General features: G+C 38.9%; 1 protein-coding gene across 1 annotated transcript in view; it reads right to left on the bottom strand.

Annotated features, from left to right (window-relative positions):
• Window positions 1-24,411, bottom strand: part of FBXO33 (F-box protein 33) — a 43,081-nt gene extending 18,670 nt beyond the window's left edge. The window contains exon 1 of the mRNA XM_070629641.1: window positions 23,661-24,411. Within this exon, the coding sequence (XP_070485742.1) occupies window positions 23,661-24,268 (608 nt within the window). The 5' untranslated portion in view covers window positions 24,269-24,411. The remainder of the gene's footprint in view (window positions 1-23,660) is intronic.
• Window positions 24,412-24,661: the final 250 nt, after the last annotated feature.

Below are 24,661 nucleotides of genomic sequence, written 5' to 3' on the forward strand. Positions count from 1 at the left end.
CTGAATAGAAATGGTGAGAGTGGGCACCAACATCGTGTTCCTAATTTTAGAACCAAAGCTTTCAGCATCTCCCTGTTGATTATGATGCTAGCTGTGGGCATGTCATATATGGTGTTTAGTACATTCCTTCTATACCTAATTCGTTGAGGTTTTTTTTTTTTTTTAACACGAAAGGATGCTGAATATTGTCAAATGCTTTTTCTGTATCTGTTAGGATTACATGGTTTTTATCTTCACTTTGTTAATGTGGTGTACCAAGTTTACTGATTTGTATATGTTGACTCATCCTTGAATCTCAGGGATAAATCCCACTTGGTCATGGTGTATGGTCCGTTTAATGTGCTGTTGAATTCTGTTTCTTAGTATTTGGTTGAGGATTTTTGAATCTATATTCATCAGGGATATTGGCTTATAGTTTCTTTTCCTGAGGTGTCCTTATTGGCTTTGGTACGAGGGTAACGCTGGCCTATTAAATGAGTTTGGAAGTGTTCTCTCCCATTTTTTGTAAGAATTTGAGAAGGACTGGCATTAGCTCTCCTTTAAATATTTGGTAGAAAACACCTGTGAAGCCATCTGGTCCTAATTGCTGGGAGGTTTTTGATTACTACTTCACTCTCTTTACTCATTATTAGTCTATTCAGATTTTCTCTCGCTCATGATTCACACTTGGTAGGTTGTATATTTCTAAGAATTTGTCCATTTCTTCTAGGTTATCCAACTTGTTGGCATAAAATTGTTCACAGTGGTTTCTTATGATCCTTTGTATTTCTGTGGCATCAATATAAATCTTTCCTTTATAATTTTGAGTCTTCTCTCCTTTTTCTTGGTTAAAGATTTGTCAATTTTGTTTATATTTTCAAAAAACCAACTTTTATGAGTTCTGCTGACCTTTTCTATTGTCTTTCTAGTCTCTATTTCATTTATTTCTGCTCTAATATTTATTATTTCCTTCCTTTGCTAACCTTGAGCTGCTTGTTCTTCTTTTTCTAGTTCCTTGAGGCATCAAGTTAGGTTATTTGAGATCTTTTTTTTTTTTTTTTTAAATCATGCACTATTTTTTTTTTCTCCCCAGAGCCCCAGTAGATAGTTGTAGGTCCTTCTAGTTCTTCTATGTGGGACGCCACCTCAGCATGGCTTGATGAGTGGTGTGTAGGTCCGTGCCAGGATCTGAACTGGCAAATCCTGGGCCTCTGAAATGGAGCATGTGAACTTAACCACTATACCACCAGGCCAGCCCTTTCTTTTCTCTTTTAATGTATATATTTATTGCTATAAACTTCCCTCTTAGACCTGCTTTTGCTGCATTCCATGAGTTTGGTATATTGTATTTACATTTTCACTTGTTTCAAGCTAGTTTTTTGATTTCCCTTTTAATTTCTTCTTTAACCTACTGGTTTTTCAGGAGTGTGTTGTTTAATTTCCACATATTTGTGAATCTCCCATTTTCCTCCTGTTACTAATTTCTTGAGTCATGCCACTATGGTTGGAAAAGATACTTGACATGATTTTAATCTTCTTAAATTTGTTAAAACTTGTTTTGTGGCCCAATATATGATCTATCCTGGAGAATGTTCTGTGTGTGCTGGAGAAGAACATGTATTCTGCCATTGGATGGAATGTTCTGCATGTGTCTGTCAGTTCCATTTGGTCTAAAGTGTAGTTTAAGTTCAATATTTCCTTATTGGTTTTTCTGTCTGTATGATCTATTCATTGTTGACAGCAGGGTACTGAAGCACCCTACTATTATTTTGTTGCTGTCTATTGCTGCCTTTAGACATGTTAATATTTGCTTAACATATTTACTAAGATGCTCTGATGTTGGGTCCATATATATTTGCAACTGTCATATCCTCTCGATGAATTGACACCTTTATGACTAGATAGTGACCTTGTCTCTTGTGACAGAATTTGACTGAAAGTCTATTTTATGTGTAAGTCTAGCCACCTCTGCTTTCTTCTGTTTTCCATTTGCACAGAATATCTTTTTCCATCCCTTCACTTTCAGCCTATGTGTGTCCTTAATGCCAAAGTGAGCCTCTTGTAGGCGGCATATTATTGGATCTTTTTAAAAATATCTATTCAGCCACTCTGTTTCTTTTTATTGGAGAATGCATTTATTTAAAGCAATTATTGATTGGTAAGGACTTCCTATTGCCATTTTGTTCATCATTTCCTGACAGTTTTGCACTTTTTTTGTTCCTTTCTTCCTCTCTTGATGTCTTTCTTTGTGATTTGTTGATTTATTTAGTGTTATGATTTAATTCCTTTCTTTTTATCTTTTGTGTATCTACTATTTTTTTTTCCGTGTAGTTACTATGAGGCTTGCATAAAACATCATATAGTTACAATGGTTTATTTTAGGCTGATAACAACTTAACTTCAATTGCATACAAAAACTATGATTTTACTCTCCCTTCCCCCAACCATTTTAGGGTACTGATGTCACGCTTTACATCATTTTATATTGTATATTCACTAACAAATTATTATAGGTATAGTTACTTTTAATACTTTATCTTTTAACTTTTATACTAGAGTCAAAAAGTTATTTATGTACCACATTACATTTTAGAATACTCTGAATATGACTACATATTTACCTTTACCAGTGAGCTTTATACTTTCATATATTTTCATGTTGATATATAGAGTCCTTTTGTTTGAACTTGAAGAACTCCTTTTAGCAATTTTTGTAAGGCAGGTCTAGTGGTGATGAACTCCCTCAACTTTTGTTTGGGAATGTCTTTATCTCTCTTTCCTCTTTGAAGGGCAGTGTTGCCAGGAACAGTATTCTTGGTCAGCAGTTTTTTTTTTTCCTTTCAGTACTTTGAATATATCATCCTACTCCCTCTGGCCTACAAGGTTTCTGCTGAGAAAACCACTGATAGTCTTATGACAGGTCCCTTGAATGTGATGAGTTGCTTTTCTCTTGCTGCTTTCAAAATTCTGTCTTTGAGTTTTGACAATTTGCTTATAACGTGTCTTGGGGTAATCTTCTTTTAGTTGATCTTGCTTGGGGTCCTCTGAAGCTTCATGTATCTTGATGTCCACATCTGTTCCAAGATTTGGGAAATTTTCAGCCATTATTTCTTGGAATAAATTTTCTGACCCTTTCTCTCTCTTTGCCTTCTGAGAAGATACATAATATAATGCATAAATTCATTCTCTTGATGATGTTACATAGGTCCCATATGCTTTCTCCACATTTTCATTGTTTTTTTTTCCGTCTTTTCTTCCTTTAACTGGCTAATCTCAAATGATCTTTCTTTGATTTTCCTGCTTCTTCCTCATGATTGAGTCGACTTTTTAGGTTCTTACTGAATTTTTCAGTTCTGTCGTATTCTTCAACTCCAGGATTTCTGTTTGGTTCTTTTTTATGGTTTCTATTTCTTTATTAAACTTCTCACGGTGTTCAAGCATTGTTTTCCTAATTTTATTTAGTTGTCTATCTGTGTTCTCTTGCATCCAACTGATCTTCTTTCAGACGATTATTTTGAATTCTTTGTCAGGCAATTCATAGATCTCTATTTCCTTGGGGCTGGTTACTCAAGCTTTATTACTTTCCTTTGATGTTTCCACATTTGCCTGATCTTTTCAGGATGTATATAGCCTTGCGTTTGATGACTGTGCACTTTAGGGAGCAAACACCTCTTCTGGTCTTTACAGACTGGTTTCAGCAGGTAAAGATCTTCTGTCAGGTTCCCAGGCTGATGAGACTGCCTCTAAGACCACAGTCAGGATGGGCTGAAGCCAGGTTACGTGGCTGTTGCTGGATCTTCATTGGGGTCCACAGTTTGTGGGCCTGTTACCAGACACTTGGGAAGGTGTGGATCTTGTCTGGCCCCTTGGTAGACAGCACTGCTTCTAGGTCCTTGGCCAATAGGTCTAGTGCAGGAACAAAGGTCTGCTTTTGGGTCCACCGAGAGTGGGCCCGCTACCAGATGCATGGGCAGGTGCGGTTTCTGCTGGGTCCCTGGGAAGGTTCCCACTGTGCCACTGGCTGGGTTCCCAAGAAGGCAGGAGTGTCCAAGATTGCAGCTGAGGGGGCTGGAACTGAGTCCCAGGGTTGCTTCAGGGTCCACAGCCTGAAGGTCTTCAGGCCTGCCTCCAGGGGCACTGATGGGTGTGCCTCTTGCAGGGTTTCTAGGTGTGAAGAAGTGCCCTGAGACCATGGCTGAATGGGGATAAAGTTGGGTCACAGGGCTGCTTCAGGATCTGCAGTTGGACCAATGTTGGCAGGCTTACCTCAGGGCACAGATGGGCATGTCTCCCAACAGGTCACTGGGAAAGTGGGACTGCTCCTGGACCATATCACAGCTGGACACAAACGTGAATTTTGTACTGCCTTGATTAAAAATCCCTAAGGGATCGCACCCTTATTGGCTACAAGAAAAAGACTCAAATGGCTAGCTTGGTACAATGAGATCCTTCAAAATGTGGTTCTAAAGAGCTGTGCTAGGATACTTACTAGTCTTTAAATGCAATATTATTCCCTCTCTTGGTCTGCCTGGTAAACTTCTACTCACCTTCAATACTTGAATGTCACCGACTCTATTAAAGCCTTTCCCAAGGCCACCCTCTCAGCCTATGTAGAGTTAGCCATTCCACGAGACTTTGTAAAATGCCTTTATTAAATCATCTGCTTTACTGTGATTAGCTTACTCTCTCATGAGCGGGATAAACTCCTGTCTCTTATCAGTACATAGCAATAATTTCTGGCATAATATTGGTGTTCAATGAGTATTTGTTAAACAAATGACTACTTTGGAAAGGTAAGTTCAAGAGTTACCTAAATAGAAAGTAATTAAGATCATAATATAAATGAGAACAATGAGAAATAAATACATAAGGGGAGGTGGGTGTGGGGCAGACTTTGGAAAGATAATCACATATGAATGGTTTCATATGGAGGATTATTTTAAGAGTAATGTTATCAATTAATTTTTAAAAAAATAAATGACAAACTTCCTTCTGGACAGATCTTCTATGTAAAGGGAAATAAAGATTAGTTTATGAGGATTGACAGCTATTCCAAATAATTATATCCTCCATTACTTTGATTGTTTTTCCCATCAGGAGTTCTTTCAGGCTTAGAAATGATTCTTCATCTATTCCTATGAGTATAGCAAGGTCACAATGCCAGGTGAGTAGAAAATATTTCATTACATTTACCACCAAGATGCCCCCACAATATGTGTTTGAATTTCTTTATTATTTATAAAAAGAGATACTGATAAAAAATCTTCTCAGAAATAAGTTAAAAGACTTTTTGAGGGCCCTATGATAGATGGGAACCAACCTGAATTATTATTATTATACTAATGATACTCTGCCTATCATATTCTAATCAGCACTGTGCAGTATGTGGCATATAGCTATGGAATACTTAAAATGAGGCTAGTCAGAATTGAGATGTGCTCTAAGTATAAAATATATTGAATTAGAAGACTTAGTACAAAAATATAAAATCTCATTAAAGTTTTTATACTGATCATATATTGAAAAGATAATATTGGATATATTGGGTTAAAAATATTAAAATCAGATTTGCCTTTAAAAAACTCTTTTTTGTGGCTACTAAAAAATTTTAAATTACATATGTGGTCCCTATTATATTTTTATTGGACAGTGCTGCTCTAAAGGATACTGTAATATACATATCCTAGTTTTCTGGTTAGCTTCATTTAAAAATATGTTGTCATCAGCGGAAATGTAACTAAAGGCATATGGCTAAGACTACTAGTCTTATGGTTAAAATATTCAGCAGAAGGTCCACATCATTTTTCAGCTTTCTTTCTCACTATATGTAGCAATATAAACTCTGGGACCAACGACTAGTTTTTCATTATAAAAAAGTAGGAGTTGACTTGAGAAAATATTATTTATAATTAAAAAAAAAGGTCCTACAATCCAAAATAATTTTGACTATACCGCTACTGTATGCTGCAGATATCAGAAAGTATGTATAAAAAAACACACCGTCGTTCCCCCATCTCTCCCATTAACTCAAACACAACCCAAATCCATCAACATGAAAAAAAGTACAAAAGCTCAAAAAGACAACGATCCTGCATAAATGGAGCAAATGAATGAGCTCACCTTTCTTCACCTGTGATGTCATTTCTGACTTTCCATTGACTGTAACTCATTTATCTTGAAGACATCATATTTAGTCTCCACTGCTGTCTCTACCTCAGACCTGAAAAAAATGCAGCCTGCCAGCTATCAGTGATTCAAAAGCAAGTCCTGCCACTGGAGGGAGAAATCCTCATTTTCTGATTCTCTTGAGAGAAATAGGAATGGAAAGATACGTAGGCAGGGGAAATAAAATTTAAGCATGCATTATATTTCTCCTCACAACAGCAAGTTTTCTCCACTTATTTTCTATAATTAGGCCCAAAGAATTTAAGATGATTGTGCTGGTGTTTATTGTTTTAGTGTTCCCAATCATTTCACTCTATATCACTGGCATCAAAGTCTGAGTACACCTTCTTTTTTCCTCCCCCTCCACTGGGCTATTTACCCTACAGTGTAGATAGAGATCATCCACATTCCCCAAGATATCTATCTTCTCTTCTGCTCTGCTCCAATTTGTCCTTTTTATACTATTTCAATCCATTTAGTCCAAAAATTTCCTTAATTAATAATATCAGAGATTCCTACTCATCAAGGTCCCACAAGTAGAATTGGAGGCTCATTTAATGTATTCTGGTTTTATTTATAATACTAGATTTATAATATATATATATTATCTATATATAAGATATATTTCCTAAATTTTACTGGTAAGCAGCACTGAATTTCCTCAGCTACTCAACAACATACATTCCTTATCACTCAGACCACAACTCTGTGCTTCTGTATGTACTCAAATAATCTAGACAGTATTACCCAAAAAGGAATTTCACAATCCCCAGTACTAGAAAATTGTATATGAAAGATTTTGTCCATTCATTTTAATTCGCACATCAAACTTATTTATCCCTCCCCAGTCCAACAGCTTTCACTAGCTGGAATCTATTTACCAAGTAAAGCTAATCATTAGGCTCAAAGTGTAAGTCAATTTTTGGTGACAAAATCAGTAATAATATTAAAAAATATTAAATATTACATTTGCTTGGCACAAATAAATCATTTAGGTATTTATAATTGTTTTCTTTTTTTTTCATATACTGACCACACTGGCCTTAAGGAAGAACTTAGTGTCGCTTACTGAGACAATCAACATAAACCACATTATAAGGGTAGCCCAGGAGAAATAAAGGTAGTGTTGAAAGAGCACTGAATGGGAAATCAGGTGTTTGAAAAGCAAAAATTCTCTAAATTGCAGTTTTCTTATTTGCAGAATAAGATAATTTCTAAGTTACAGGCATACCTCAGAGATACTGTGGGTTCGGTTCTGAACCACAACAATAAAGCAAATATTGTAATAAAGTGAGTCACATGAATTTCTGGGTTTCTCAGTGCATATAAAAGTTATGTTTACACTTTACTATAGTCTATTAAGTGTACAGCATTATGTCTAAAAAAATAATGCATATACCTTAATTTAAAAATACTTTATTGCTAAAAAATGGTAGCCATCATCTAAGCATTCAGCAAGTAATAATCTTTTTGCTGGTGGAGGGTCTTGCCTTGATATTGACAGCTGCTGACTGATTAGGGTGGTGGCTGTGGCAAATTCTTAGAATTAGACAACAATCAAGTTTGCTGCACCGACTGACTCTTCCTTTCATGACTGATTGCTCTATAGCATTCAATGCTGTTTGATAGCATTTTACCCACAGCAGAACTTCTTTCACAATTGGAGTCAATCCTCTCAAACCCTGCCGCTGCTTTATCAGCTAAGGTTATGTAATATTCTAAATCTTTTGCTGTGATTTCAACAATCTTCACACCATCTTTACCAAGAGAAGATTCCATTGACTGATTTACATTAAAGTTGGGATTAGGATAGAAAAGCAATGAATGAAAAGTAACTTAGGTACTGAGGGTAATATATATATATTATATACATATATATGGTGTCTATTTTCTGAGGAACATTATCTATGTACCAATTTTTAAAATTTTAGTGTGTACACAACATCATGTATTGTTATGAATTGGTAAAATTAAAAAATAAGACCTAAGTTACAAGGAATTCCCCAGTCTCTGGTGAAAATAAACAAGCTTTTACTTTGGAAATTCTTAAAGGACTTTGTCTCATATATAGTGTTTAACTATCCTCAAAAAATTCTAGCCCAACCTTTTCTCCAAAAAAGCACTGGATTGTCTACTGTCTCTTCAACTAATCCCTCAAAGAAAATAAAGCATCTGAAGTTTGGCACTTGAGGCAGGTGTTTTTTTTTGGTAGCTCCCAGAGTCATTCAACTTAGGGTTTTTAAAAGACAATTTACTTTTATATTTATAGGCTATATTTTTCTGTAAAACTTACATAAATACCTAGTAAAAATCTAATCAAATGGGCAAATCTCATTTACTATGTTGGGTTCTTTCACAGATAATTTGGTATGTAAAGATTAATTTAATAATGGAAGTTTTAAGTATTTCCTATTTTTAATGAAGAGGCTTCTTTGCTTCTGAGTTAGGAGCCCTTTGCATATGAAAATATTTATAAACAAAAAGTACAGCTGAAGTTGAGAGTTATCTGTTTCAGATTCAAGTTGGGAAATGGGTGAAAAGCATGTGGAATTTACAAGTTTTTTTTTTTTTTGTCTTTTAAGAATACATGTTTAATTAAATCCTGGCATTTTAAAATCAGATTTTTCCTTTGAGTAAAAGCAAGATAACTAATTCTCATGTCATGGACTCAGACACAATGTTGACGACAATATAAACCATTTCAGGGCTAATCATCCTTTGGGTTACGTAGTTTATTTCTCTGAAAACAAATTGTCAGAAGATGCTTTATTGATTTAATCATTGTTAGAGCAGAATTTTAAATATATATACGTATCTTTTTTTATTTTTAGAGCAATTTTAGATTCATAGCAAAATCGAAAGAACTAAGTAGATTTCTGATATATCCCCTACTCCCATACATGCATAAACCCCCTCATTATTAACATCCTCCACTAGAGTGGTATGTTTACTATAACTGATGAATTTACAGTGACACATCAATATCATTCAAAGTCCATAGTTTACATTAAGGTTTACTCTTTGTGCTATACATTCTATGGGTTTGGACAAATGCACAATGACATGTATCCACCATTACAGTATCATACAGAATAGTTTTCACTACCCTAAAAAATCCTCCGTGATCCACATATTCATCCTTCCTTCCCATCTAACCCTTGGCAACCACTGATGTTTTCACTTTCTCCATAGTTTCGCCTTTTCCAGAATGTGATATAGTTGGAATCATTCAGTATATAGCTTTTTCAGACTGGCTTCTTTCACTTAGTAATATGCATTTAAGTTTTCTCTCTGTCTTTTCAGGGCTTGATAGCTCATTTTTTCCTGGTACTGAATAATGTTCCATTGTCTGGACGTACCACAGATTATTCATTGACCTACTAAAGAACATCTCGGATGTGTCAAAGTTTTGGCAATTATGAATAAAGCTACTATAAACATCTGTGTGTAGGGTTTTGTGTGGACAAAAAAAGTTTTCAACTCCTTTGGGCAAATACCAAGAAGCCTGATTTTTGGGTCATATGGTACTAGTAGGTTTAGTTTTGTAAAAAACTGCCAGATTGTCTTTCAAAGTGGCTGGACCATTTTGAATTCCCATCAGCAATGAATGAGAGTTCCTGTTCTTCCACATTCTCACCAGCATTTGGCGTTGTTAGTGTTGTGGATTTTGGCCATTCTGAAGGTGTGCAGTGGTGTCTCATTGCGGTTTTAATTTGCATTTCTCTAATGACATATGATGTGGAGCATCTTTTCATATGCATATTTCTCATCTATATATCTTCTTCGATGAAGTGTCTGTTAAGGTCTTTGACCTACTTTTTAATATAGTTGTTTGCTTTCTTATTGTTCAATTTTAAGAGTTCTTTGTATATTCTGAATAACAGCTCTTTATCATATATATCTTTTGCAAATATTTTCTCCCAGTCTGTGGCTTCTCTTTTTATTCTCTTGACAGTATCGTTCATAGAGCTGAAGTTTTAAATTTTAATGAAGTCCAGCTTATCACTACTTCTTTTCATCCATTATGTTTTTGGTGTTATATCTAAAAAGTCATCACCAAACCCTTGATCATCTAGATTTTCTCCTATGGTATCTTTTAGGAGTTTTATAGTTTTGTGTTTTACATTCAGTTCTGTGATCCAATTTGCGTTAATTTTTGTGAAGGGTGTAAGATCTGTCTCTAGATTCATTTCTTTTCCCAAGTGGATGTTCAGTCGTTCCAACACTATTTGCTGAAAAAGACTATCATTTCTCCATTGTATTGCCTTTGTTCCTTCGTCAAAGATCAGTAGATTGTATTTATGTGGGTCTATTTCTGGGCTGTCTATTCTGTTCCACCCACTTGTTATTCTTTCACCAATATCACACTGTCTTGATTACTGTAGCTTTACTGTAAGTCTTGAAGTCAAGGTAGTGTTAGTCCTCTGACTTTGTTCTTCTCCTTCAGTATTGTGTTGGCTACTCTGGGTCTTTTGTTTCTCTTTACAAACTTTAGAAGCAACTGTGATATATACACATATATGTATGTATACAGTGTATATACACATATCCTTTAAAAAACTATCCTTTACTGTGTTTACATGCACAACCTATTTCTATCAGTAACATTTCTCTTTACAAACGATTTTCAGCAGAAGTTGGGGGGGGCGGGGAAGATGTGCTTCTCAATTGACATTTACTGCCTTAGAGGGACCATAGAAAGGAAACACTTAATGCACTGGGTTTAAGATGAGGGGGAGTTAATTAGACTTTATTGTGGTGATTATTTCACAATGTATGTAATTCTCAAATCATTATGTAGTACATCTGAAACTAATATAATGTTGTATGTCAATTATACCTCAATAAAAACACACACTTGAAAACAACAAAAACAACAATAAAAGAGATGGGGAATTGATAGATTATTTATGCAAATTCCATGTGTAGTTACCCTTGATGGCAATGATATTTTAAAAAATAAGTAAATTACGTATGATTGGGTTTGTAGGAAATTTAAAATGTTTAATATAACTGGATGTCTAAAAAAGAGTGTAAAAAAATCAACATTAACTTTAAATACTGTATAGCCAATATATGTTATCATGACAGGATTTTTAAAAAGTCTTTTTTTTAGAGCAGTTTTAGGTTTAGAACAAAATTGAAAGGAAGGTACAGAAGTTTCCCATATATTCTCTACCCCTACACATGCATAACCTCCCCCATTAACAACATCACTCACCACAATGTCATACTTTTTACCAAAGATGATCCTACAGTGACACATCATAATCACCCAAAGTCCAGAGTTTACCTTACGGTTCACTCTTAGAGTTGTACCTTCTGTGGGTTCAGACCAATGTATAATGACATATATCCATCACTATAATATCATACCGACTTTTTCACCGCCCTAAAAATCCTCTGTGCTCTGCCTATTCATCTCTCTCCCCTCCCCACCACTGGAAGTCACTGATCTTTTCATTATCTCCATAGCTTCTCTTTTCCAGAATGTGTAGCCTTTTCAGATTGGCTTCTTTCACTCAGTAATAAGCATTTAAGCTCTCTCCATGTCTTTTCATGGCTTGATAGCTCATTTCTTTTTAGTGCTGAATAAGAATTCCACTGCCTGGATGTACCAAAGTTTATTTATCCATTCACCTACTGAAGGACATCCTGGTTGTTTCCAAGTTTTGGTAATTATGAATAAAGCTGCGATAAAAGTCTGTGTGCAGGTTTTTGTGTGAACACGTGTTTTCAACTTCTTTGGATAGATACCAAGGAGCACGATGGCTGGATCATATGGTAAAAGTATGTTTAGTTTTGGAAGAAACTGCCAAATTATCTTCCATAGTGGCTGCATCATTTTGCATTCCCTACAGAAATGAACGCAAGTTTCTGTGGCTTCACATCTTTGGCAGCATTTGGTGTTGCCAGGGTTCTGGATTTTGATCCTTCTAATAGATGTGTAGTGCATGATAGGATTTTTGATGATGTGAAAAAATGCACAAAACATTAAAGGAAAAAGGTACAAAATCACACATAGATTATTATTCCAATTTTGCAAAAGGATGCATCACATTTTACCAGTAATGATCTCTGGTGAATTTTTTATTTTATTTTTTTCTGTATTTTTCAAATATTCTATTTTTACAAATGTGTATTACTAGGGAATTTAGAAAAGAAATTTAAATTAGCTTTACATAGCTTTCACCTTTATAAAAACTTAATTGATGTTAAAATCATTTAAAAAATTAACAACCTGCATGTTGCTAAAATTCAACAAATTAATATAAGGAGATTCATGGGAAAATTTCTGTTTTAGTTGTAGCTATAAAATATTTTTAAATGTCTCAGCAATGTTAGAAACATGCCACTCAAGGGCAATTTAACAAAAATCCTTTATATTTGTAGCAATGAAATGGTAATCATCTTGTTACAGTGGAATCAATAACACATGCACAAACTTTCCTTTCGGATGTAATCACTGACATATTTTGAAGCTGGAAAAGATGTGTGGGATCATCCAATTCAATCATCCCTCTCTACAGATGAGGCAACTGAAGTAACTTATCTAAGACAGCAATACTAGTTAGGGCACAGCTAGGTGGAGAACCCAGGTTCTGACTCCTACTTAGTTCATGTTGTTTCTTACAATTAAACCACGTCCTTGAGTACTGTGGTCTTACGGAAAGTTAAGAAGAAATTCTAAACGACGTATTTTAAGAGTAGTATATGATGGACATCTGTGGAAAAAAGTTTTTAGGTACTTATTTTTCCCATTCAAAATGAAAATTTTTTATTAAGTGATATAGAAAACAATAATTCACTTTAAAATTTAGAAAAACAGAAAAAAACACTGGCAACTCAAGGGCAGCTTTCAAATATATCACATTGAAATTAGATTACAGATCATATGGTGAAGCCATGGAAACTGCGTATAGCCTCCAGGTGGCTCATTACTGTTTCAGATGGTAAAAAAGGGACTGAAAACAACATCTGGGCAGCAACATTAGAGTGAAACCTACCGAACCATGGCAATAAATAGACGCCTTATTTTGAGGCCAGAAGACTATATTAGAACAAGGGAATTGGGCCACATAATCCTTTTAGTTAAATATGAAATCTGTGACCTGAGTTTTATTTACTTAGTTTATTTATTCATTTATTTATTGTTAAGTTAGCAAGTGAACTAAAGCAGGTCAAACAGGATTCTTTCCTGCACAAAGTCTACAACACACAATTGCTCAAAGGGCATGTAACAAAAACATACCGGGAAAATATTACAGTTGGTTAGAAAGTTTTTCTTTCATTTTAATTCTTCAAATTAATTTAGCTCTGTTCCTATGGTAATATTAATAGGATACAACCTACTTACTAGTCCCTTTGTAAATCCTAAGATGTTTGTGAAAGATCACAAAATTATAAATAGTTTGATAATCAATCTTTCTAAAATATGCAAAAAGGCCATAATGCTGCCAAAAGAGAATGAATTTTCAACTTAACTGCATTCTTCTTTAATCCTATTTTAAAAAGTCATCAGTTCCAGATCCAAAGCTAAATCAGATCATTGAGTACTTACAACCTAGAAACTTAGTCTACAGACTGCTCTTGTACTTTTGCTCATTCAATTATTAAAATATACATTGCCTGCCAATGATGTGAAAAATTACGGCAGTTAGGTTTCCAGTGTCCATGAGTTTATTTAGACTCTTGAATGAAAAGAGAGGTTTTAAAAAGACTCATTTTTTAAAAAATCAAGTGAGACTAAGGAATTATTGATCACTTTGTTAAGTGTATTAATGGCACTGTGATTATATATAAAAATGTCCATAATTTTCAGAACTTTACAGAGAAGTGTATAGTGTAAAATGACATCGATATCTTGGATTTGCTTTAAAATACTCAGTAAAGATAAAAAAACAAACGTGGCAAAATCCTTAACTTACTGATTCTGGGTGATAGGTTCATTGGGTCTAGTTTTTGTGTGTGTTTGAAAATTTCACTAAAAAAATTAGAAAACAAGGCAGTCATTTCTCTAATTGCGTAATTGGAAGTTCACTTAACTACTCTGTGCCTCAGTTTCACCATCTGTAAAATAGGGATAATAATGGTGCCTACCTCATATGGTTGCTGAATGCTGCTGTCTCTCTGGGAAAACTAGTTTAGGATATTAAGGGCTTTCGAGAAAACATGTCTCCTCTGCTCTCTGCAGTGCTGGCAGTACGACTGGGCCTTACCCAGCCCCAGGACCCTGGCGGTGACTCTAACAGAGCTTTTACATGGAGAGGGGTGTGGCTTGAGAAGGTAGGTCTAAGATACAGACATCACAGTCTCTTGCCTCAGGTGACTACCTTTCTTCTTTGCCTTGAAGCAAAACTGTCCTTTTGAGGTTTAGTCTAAGAGTGAGATTCTTTTTTAAAGTTCGTAGTAACCTCCTGAATAACAAACCAGGTTAAAAGTCAGCTTGACTCTGGCCCCCATTTCCTCCCTTTTCCCTGTCCACTTAAGAGATGTAACAGAAGAAGAGTACATGTGAAGAGTGGGTAGAAAAACAGATTTATCTGGACCTAGTGTTACAGGGGGTGAGACGAGTGATTCGGGGGCTCAGGGAAGAAAGACTCCTTACGCAGAGTAGCACCTGCTTCTTCCTTTCCACTTAGTCCTACCACCTTGAACTTAGAGCTCATGAGGACCAGACTTAGGCAAATTCCAAGGGGCAACGGGTTTACACGAAGCAGGAAGGTGAGGGAGGAGAGAAGAGGGAAAGGAAAATTCCAAGGGACTGCAATCAGACAGACCAGGACGCTCCTGGGGCAGTCCAGCAGACTGATTCAGATTTACGTAAGGCCTAAACGAACAGGGCACTGCTTGAAAGGACTTGCTGGTACAGGAACTGAATACCAAAGATAAGTGATATTATAAGAAAATAAACTGTGTCCAAACCCCAGGTACTTTTTTTTTTTTAAAGAGAGTGCAAATTATTAACACAAAAGGAAAACAAAATGAATAAAAACAGCCAAAGGAAAAATATTTTTAGACATATTTAGGGAGTAGTAATTAAAAGGGCATTGCAAGGTGAGCTGAACAATTATATGTAAATTTTTATACTTACATTTCACTTCTAGAAGGTCTCCAGATAAAAATAAATAGACTGAGACTACTCATCACTTCCACTGCTCCCACCCTGGTCCACGCCACCATCATCTCTTGCCTAGACTACTGCAACAGCCTCCTAACCCAGCCCGTTGCTTCTACCTTTGTCCTGTCACAAACTATCCCCAACACAGCAGCTAGAATGTTCCTTTTGAAATATTAGATCATGTCACTCCTCAGCTCAAAATCCTTTCATGGCTCCGCATGTCATTCACAGTGAAAGTCAAGGTCCTTACAAGAGCCTAGGAAGGGCCTACTGAGCCCACGTCAGCTTCCCCCTTACCTGGCTGACCTCTTCTACATCTCACTGCTTTCCTGTGCTGTCTGTCTTAAGCTCGCCAGTCAGAGTCCCACTGCAGAGCGACTCGTCTACTTACTCCTACTTCCCCCAGCAATCACTTCCCAGAGAGAACCACAGGGCTTGCTCCCTCCCTGCCTTCACATACTACTGCAGCACTTGAGACCTTCTTAAATTCCCTGTTCTCCACAGCAACACTCCTTTTCACCTCCACCATTCCCAGCTCTCTTCACTGCTTCATTTTGCTTCATGCATGCATCACACACTGTGACACTACATATTTTACTTCTTTTTGGTTTTCTTGTCCCACTAGAATAAGCTCTATGATGGCAGGGCTACTGTTTTTTAAAATTATTTTATTGAGGTAATATTGGCTTATAACAACTGTGCAAATTTCAGGTGTACATCATTATATTTCAGTTTCTGTGGAGACTGCATCATGTTCACCACTAGTAGTCTAGTTTTTGTCCATCACCATACACGTGTGCCCCTGTACCCCTCCTGCATTTCTCCCAGTCCCCTTCCCCTCTGGTAACCACCAATCCGTTCTCCTTATCCATGTGTTTATTATCTTCTTCATATGAGTGAAATCATACGGTATTTATCTTTCTCTGTCTGACTTCTTTCATGTAGCTAATACCCTCAAAACTGTGCCATTTGCAAAACAATACGGAAGAGCAGGTTTTTTTTTTTTTTCCGGTGAGGAAGATTGTCCCTGAGCTAACATCTGTGCCAATCTTCCTCTATTTTATATGTAGGAGGCCGCCACAGCATGATTTGATGAGTGGTGTGTAGGTCTGCATCTGGGACCTGAACCTGCAAACCCTGGGGCACCAAAGTGGAGCATGCTAACTTAACCACCATGCCGGCCCCTGGCAGGGCTTTTCTTTTTTTTTTTTTTAAAGATTTTATTTTATTTTCCTTTTTCTCCCCAAAGCCCCCCAGTACATAGTTGTATCTTCTTAGTTGTGGGTCCTTCTAGTTGTGGCATGTGGGACGCTGCCTCAGCGTGGTTTGATGAGCAGTGCCATGTCCGCGCCCAGGATTCGAACCAACGAAACACTGGGCCGCCTGCAGCGGAGCGCGCAAACTTAACCACTCGGCCACAGGGCCAGCCCCAGGGCTTTTCTTTTTTAAAAAAATTTTTTTTTATTGAGGTTATGATACTTTACAACACTGCGAAATTTCAGTTGTACATTATTATTTGTCAGTCATCTTATAGGTGCACCCCTTCACCCTCTGTGCCCACACCCCACCTCCCTTTCCCCTAGTAATCACTAAATAGTTTTCTTTGTCCAAGTGTTTATTTTATTTTCTACATATGAGCAATACCATACAGTGTTTGTCTTTCTCTATCTGGCTTATTTCGCTTAACATAATACCCTCAAGGTCCATCCATGTTGTTGTGAATGGGACGATTTTGTCATTTTTTATGGCTGAGTAGTATTCCCTGGCAGGGCTTTCTGATTACTACTCTATTCCCAGTCACTAGAACAGGGCCTGGCATTCAATAAATATTTGTTGAATAGTATATTTACCTTAGTTCACGGCAAAAACTGTACAGTCTATTTCGCTACATTTCACACATCACAAATTTAGGGTGTAGATCAGTTTTCTGGTATATTATACACTAGGAATACCTCCAAAATAACATTTTTGCTCAGAAAAGTGCAAATTCTTTTCTAACAACCTGTGATTTGCACTTATCTTTTCACCCATGGTTTCAATACACACATTTACGTTGTATGAAAAACATACATCTTAAATACATATAATTAAAGTTGCACTGAAAAAAGATATCTTGTTTTCTGCTTAGCATAAAAATTGCCCTATGAACTAAACATCACAATTTTTGATAGCCTTTTAAAAATACCTACACACACTGATTCAGTGGGTTTGGGCAATTCTTTGAAAACAACATCAACCACCTATGAGCCTAAGACATATTCCTCAAGTCTACCTGCAGAAGGCTGAAAACCCCTCCCACTTTGCTGGGATTTTTGTTGGACTATCCAGAACAACTAAGACCCAAGGCTTCTGATCTCTTGGTCATGATGACCTTGTTTTCTCTTCCATGGTTCAGAATTGGGGAACTTTGCAGCAGTAACTTCAGTATGTTTCATTTCAGAGGATCCTAAGTTATTCTTTAATGTACTAAGTAGTATCAGTGGAAAAATGCAAAACGCAGCCACCTTAAATTAAATACAGTTAAGTTTAATTAACTACAGAAAAAGGGAATACATAAGAACTTGGTACTTTAAAAAGATGCTCTTAGAAAGGTTAAAGCCTTTCCTAATGCTGTAAAGGAGCTCACAAAAAGCAACTTTTTCCTTTTCTAAACTGATAACAGCTAAAATAATCTATGTCATTGCATGAAATTCTTTGAGGTCAATTCTATTCTTTTTAGTCTATGTTCAGTATCAAGTGTGTTTACATCCACATAACACTTTTTGATAACATGTTTCTTACTCTCACAAATGCTAATGAACGACCACAGCAAATCAAACAAACACACACTTTAGAGAAATGTTGTCCAATAGAAGTTTCTGCCATGATGGAAATGCTCTGTTCTATGCTGCACAATATGGGAGTCCCAGCCACATACGGCTATGGAGCACCTGAAATACGGCTAGTGCGACTAACTGAATCTTTAATTTTATTTAATTAAAATTTATACAGCTATATGTGGCTAGTGGCTGCCATGCTGGACAGCACAGCGTTAGAGACCAGAAGTAAGTCACAGTCCTATAATAGTATTCCTTATTAGCTTTATTAGGATCCTTTAACTAAAAGCAATTTCCCAGAATTTGCTTTACAAATTCACTTAATTACACAGAGGTTACACAAAAAAGTCTTATTTACATAAGATTGATATTTAAAATTGCTATTTAACATGCTCTTAAAAGATAATTTTAACACTATTAAGAACAAGAAAACTGAGTGAGTCCTATAGAAAAATGATGAAAAACATTTGATTATTCCTTTTCTCTATCTACATCCAAGCAGCAAGTTCTCTTGGCTCTACTTCCAAAATGCATTGCAAATCTATCTACTTTTCTTCATCTCTGCTGTCTCCACTATACTCCAAGATACCATCATCTCTTGCCTAGGTTATTGCCAACAGCTTCCCAAGCAGTCTCCCTGCTTCCTCTCTTGCTCCTTCTCATAATTCATTCACTACACAACAACCAGAGAGATTGTCTTAAAATGTAAATTAGATCACATTACTATTGTCCTTAATAATTTTTCAATGACTTCTTTTACTCTTAGAATATAGTCCATGGGGCTGGCCCCGTGGCCGAGTGGTTAAGTTTGCGTGCTCCGCTGCAGGCGGCCCAGTGTTTCGTTGGTTTGGATCCTGGGCGTGGACATGGCACTGCTCATCAAACCATGCTGAGGCAGCGTCCCACATGCCACAACTGGAAGGACCCACAACTAAGAAAGTACAACTATGTACGGGGGGCTTCGGGGAGGAAAAAAAAACAAAAGCATATAGTCCAAACCGCATTCCACAAGCCCACAGAACCAACCCCTTTCCTTCCTCCCTTTGCATCTCAGAGCTTATCATGACACCACTCTCACTCTCAATCGCATGGTCCTGCCATACTTTCCTTCCTACTGCTCCAAAAGGCCCCAAATTTGTCTGGCCTGAGGCCTTCGTGCTTACTGTTTTTTCTGCTTGTTATCCTATTTGCTCAGATCTTCAGAAGGGTCACTCTTGTCATTCATGTTGCAGCTCACTGTCCTTTTCAGAAGGTTTTCCCTCACTATTCTACCTAATGTTGTCACCTAGCCACTGTTACATAGTCTTCTTTTATTTTCACAACTGAAATAATCTTTCTTTCACTTGTTTACTTGTTTCTGTCAGCCTTTCCCCTCTAGAATGCTGATTCCATGGGAACGAGCTTGTCTTCACTGCTGGGCACATAGCAGGCTCTCAATATTTGGAGGGAAAAAACTAGATTTTTAATAACTATCATCTTACGTCCTATATAAATTCATCAAGCTGGGTGAACTCTTCCAAGGCTGCCTCAGAGATAACACATTAAAACAGAAATAATTTAATTACCTCATTCAAAAGCTGCCTGATAACTTCATTTAACACAGAAAAAATAATATTTTACTTCGACAATCTTTTGTTGAGTTTTCCGTCCTATCCTCCACCTACCAGTTCTCAATCACTGTAAGAACATGCCGGTGGCCCTGATTCCTCTCAGCAGCCCTCCCGGACGTTAGTTTCTTTAGCAGGTTCCACTCTCCTCCCTCTCACTGACCCTGAGGATATCCTCACGGAACCACTTAAATTTGTCAGTTTAAGGTAAGGAGTCTGCTGGGTATGCGTCTTTCACTCCTCATCTCTATGGGCAACTACCTCTTGGGTCCTGTAGACTGGTCAGAGTTCCAATGTATTTTAATATATTTATTCTGTAAATGAGCTTCTTCAAGCAAATAAGAAAAGTAAGTAAGCTCTCAAAAGTGACATGCTGTTATGACATGTATTTATAACAGTATAATGGGGAAAAACGTTTCAAGGAAAATAAGGCTGAGAGTTGTTGGAGATAACACCTTCAAGGCATTTCCTACCATCTTAGTAATATGAAAATGTTCAAAGAATTTTTAACCTATTAAAATGTATTTTTAAATAGCCTTATCAGTTATTGGGTCTTGGCAGACTGATGTTGAGAGAACAACACAAAGATAAGACTCTCCTTCACTGTGCATGCCAAATCAGCAAGACCAACTCTAAGAATTATTAATACAACTTCTACTACTAACAGGGCATATAAGCAGGCACAGCCATGAAATGGTCAATCTACATACATGTAGTTAGAGCTGTAACTCAGAATTTTAACAAGAAAATCACGCACACAAAATCTCCCTGGCCTGTTGCAATATTCATCTTTTAAAAGAGCACGGCCCCCAATTTAGCATTTCATCCAAACAAAGCTTACAGAAAATATTTATATCGTCTAGAAAAGTATACAACCAGATGAAGACAATGTAAGTACGCCTCCTGTTTAAAAATAAATATTTTTAGTAACTGATTCTATTAGCTTTTATGAATCTTATTGTCCATAAACTCTCATTTTTCCTAAGGATCTAAAATACAACGTTTCAATAGGCAGTATTAGACCTGACTACCAGATTAAATCTTAAAAAAAGCATATCTAAATTTTTATTTTGAATTTCTAGTACAATTTCTTGAAGAACAACTGCAGAAGAAATTCAGCCTGTTTAACCTCTAATACAGCTGACTGAGCACTTACTGTATTTCTGTTCTTACTGTTCAGCAAGAAGGCAGGTGTGCTGGCCGCCTGAGAGAAGGGAACTCTGAAACCTGGAGGACTGTGTGAGGCGTTTCCGCACCTCCTCGATTCCCATCAGTTGTTCCTAACACCTAAGATCGCAGTGAGGGGGCTAAAGTCACTCTGAGAGTACTCTGTGAAACCCAGGAAACAGGCAAAACAAAATGCCAATTATCCTCTCAGAAGAGTAACCTAGAAAAGTTCCCACTATTCAGGGTTATAGTTTTAGTTCCTTCCCTTAGGAACACGAAAATAACTGGAACATAACAAAATAACAGCCTGAATTGCATAAATTACATAAAGGATTTCAGCATAAAGCCTGGAAGCATAGAGCTTGTGACCTACTAGGTCTTATAGCCTTCCTTTTCTACTCATGAAACGGCAGAAATCATAAAGCACAACCACTGTAAATTTAACTTGGAAATGTAAAGAACAATGTCAAATATTCATTCTTCTCATTAGTTGTTAAATTTTACGGTTTTAGAAAACAAAAAAACCCCCACTAAATGAAGTTGTTTGGGGTCCTCATTGAACCTGAGTCGGTAGTTTAAGCGATTACGGAAGGAAATAAGAATAGGCTTTGCCGGGTAAACAACTTGGCTTAAAACACTTTCAAATTTGTTATGATTTAAAGAAAACTAGTCCCGTTTACGTTTTTAACATTCACATTACTGCTTCTAATATTACTAGAGCATCTCAAGATGTTTTAAAAAATAAGAGTGAGATTAATTTATTTCCAAACATGTATTTTAAAAAACCCTTTGAAACGTCATTAGTACAAATAATACATGTAAAGACACCACACTTTAATTTCAGACACACACTATGACTAAGCCACCGAAGCAGCACAACATGCAGCACCACCCCTACAGGAAACGACAAGGAAATCTTAAAATCAGGGACGACTGTGATGTATTTGGAGAGAAGTGATAGCTGACCCAGAAGGGCAGGCACAGGGTGGCCTTACAGAAAGGTAACTGGGATGCTAATAAAAGTAGGAGATCCACTTTATTTGTCATTTTTACCTCAAAAAACCTGAAAAAAAAAAAAAAACAGTGGTAGGGGTGAGGAAGGGAGGGAGAAAAGAATCAAACAACAACAAAGATGTGCTATACCACTATTTTGTCTATGTAACATCATCCATCCAACCAACCAGTTATTAAATCACTTGAAAGGAATTAGGCACTGTGCAAGGCTTGTTCCTACTTGGACCAAAGGCACATGTTTTTTGTATGGTTGCTCAGAAGTGCCATCTGATCTTGGAACAGACAAACCTAATTGGTACTCTCTGAATTCACCCTCACTCTTGGTCTCATCAGCAGTACGTGCTCACTGACACTGAGTCTTTTCAACTTCTGGGTCAGCTGGTCCTCTAGCCATATATTCAACCCTGACAGAGTCTCCAACCTGATCAAGACCAATTTATAGCCTCAAACAGCCTCTGTTACCACATAAAATCAAAGTACAGAAATGGACTGGCTTGGTCTGAAAAGCTGGGGAAATATACAGGCCAGATACTACTTGGAGCTATATGCTTATCTCCTGCCCTTTTGATTCAGACATAGAATTAAGGATATATATATATGGCCTGGCATTAAACCAGGACCTTTTTTCAACCCTGTTCTACATAATGCATGATGTTCAACGTGATATATTTACTGCAAAAGGGGAACACTGTTGTTAGGAAAAAAAAGGTGCTGTATGACAATGTGCGCATCATTTGACCCTGTTAAGCATTTGTTTCCTTTCTATAAAATAGGGCTAATAATAGCTGTCTTGCCTAACTCACAGGATCATTGAAAGGATCAAACAAGATAGTGAACGTGAAAGTACCTGTAAACAGCTAAATGATTATTACTATATAAGTTGTTCCTTTTTTGAACTTTCTTCCAACTCATAGTTCAATTTTTAAGGTTAGTTAGAATATCCAGACACAGAAAATCTAAATTAAAAGGATTATGAAGACAGTGATAGAAAAATAGAGGAAGATACTGATCAGCATAAGGAATCAGAACATAGGAAGTTAGCCCGAGAATTACAATAAAGTCCTGACGCAAAACCAGGACAGTTACCTGCTTGCCCTCTGCAGACAACGGCCAGTTCCCCCAACACACACACACACCAAGCTGCACCGTGCTACCTCTAGGTGAATCAGTGGGGACGAGCTGAGCCTGGTGGGGCAAGGAGAGGGACTTCCAACCCTGACGGTCAGGCTCATCCCCAGTCCTTTTCAGAAACCCTCCTCCTACTCATTGTGCCTGGCCCAGTTAACCAAAACTCTTCCCGGTAAGAAAATGGCTGTCAAAGATTTCTTTTAGGGGCAGTCTTGTAACTACGAGACAGCAGGGGCAGACCGACTCCTTCCCCCACCACGAACGATCTATTTTGAATGGACAGGTGCCGAGTCAGAAAAATCTGGTTAAGTTTTGTTTCTCCCAAGACGCCCTCGCAGGCCTCCTCCTGCAAGCTTCAGCTCTCCCATCTGCAAAATGCAGAGCGACGGCGCCTGTCAGCTCCATCCCACGGCCACCGAGAGCACGACTGAGCGGTGCCTGCAAGGAGCAGGCGCGGCGTCCCACCAACACCAAGTACCTCACTGTTCATAAAGTATGATGACGAGTCCCGCTATGCCCTCCCGGCCTCCAGGAAATCGCCAGCTTAGAAGCGACACCGCCAGCCCTCGAAGACAGCGACGCCGACGCGGCCGGGTGCGCCCGCACGGGAGCTATCTCTGGGGGAGGGCGCGGGGAGGCACTGGGGGTCCCGGGCGAGCCTACCTGTTGTTCCGGATGCTGACCAGCACGCACAGCACCAGCTCCAAGTAGGTGCGCAGCACTTCCAGCCACCGGGTCGACAGCTGCAGGGCCTCGACGTCCTCCCCGCCGGGGCCACCGTCCGCGTCGCCGGCGTCGCCGGGGCCGCCGCCGCCGCTCAGGTAGTTCTCGGCGGCGAACTCAACGCGCAGCTCCCGCACGAACCAGCCGCACTTGCGCATGAGGAACTCGAGCCGGGGCTGCTCGGCGGGCGAGACGCGCAGGCAGATGCGCAGCTGGGGCCACAGCGCCGGGTAGAAGAGGCACTCGCGCCAGTGCGAGCAGGAGGCCGAGGCCCGCAGGCGGTCGGGCGCGGGCAGGAAGGAGAAGATGTGCACGATCAGCTCGCTGGGCAGCGACGCGGCGCCCGCCGCCTGCCCGCACAGAGCCATCCGGCCCCGTCGCCGGCCGCCGGCCCCCGGCCGCCCCCGCAGCCCCCGGAGCAGCCCCCGCAGCCGTCGCAGCTGCTGCAGCCGGAGCCGCTGCCGCCGCCACCGCGCCACCCGGGCGGCCCCGGCTCGGCTTCGAGCTCCCGGCGGTCGGGGCTGCGGCGCTGACAAGAACAACAACATCAATGACAAGGAAGACGGGGGCGGAACCGTCGTGGGTCTCGGCGGAACCAAGTGCCGCCCGAGGTGCGGAGAGGGGGAAAGGCCTCTGTGGGGGCGGCCTCCGGAGAGCCGGCCTCTGGCCTCCCCAGCTCGGCTCGGGCGCGGCCGAGGCCCGCACGCCCAGGAACTCCGACAGTCTCGTCGGTGCCGTCGAGGGGCCCGGAAGCGGCCGGACGGACTGTCCGGAGCCCGCAGCCCTCCCCGCGCCTGGAGGCGGAGGCAGGGCAGTGGTAGGAGCTGAGCTTGACGTCGCCGGCGGTGGGAGGAGCCCGGCGCGACGGGCGCGACTTCCGGAAGAGGGGAGCGCCCGGTTGCCGGTAGGGAAGGGCGCCGCGGCACGTGACCCGTGACGCA

The sequence above is a fragment of the Equus przewalskii genome, chromosome 1 (assembly GCF_037783145.1).
Source record: "Equus przewalskii isolate Varuska chromosome 1, EquPr2, whole genome shotgun sequence".
In the NCBI taxonomy this organism is placed as follows: Eukaryota; Metazoa; Chordata; class Mammalia; order Perissodactyla; family Equidae; genus Equus; species Equus przewalskii.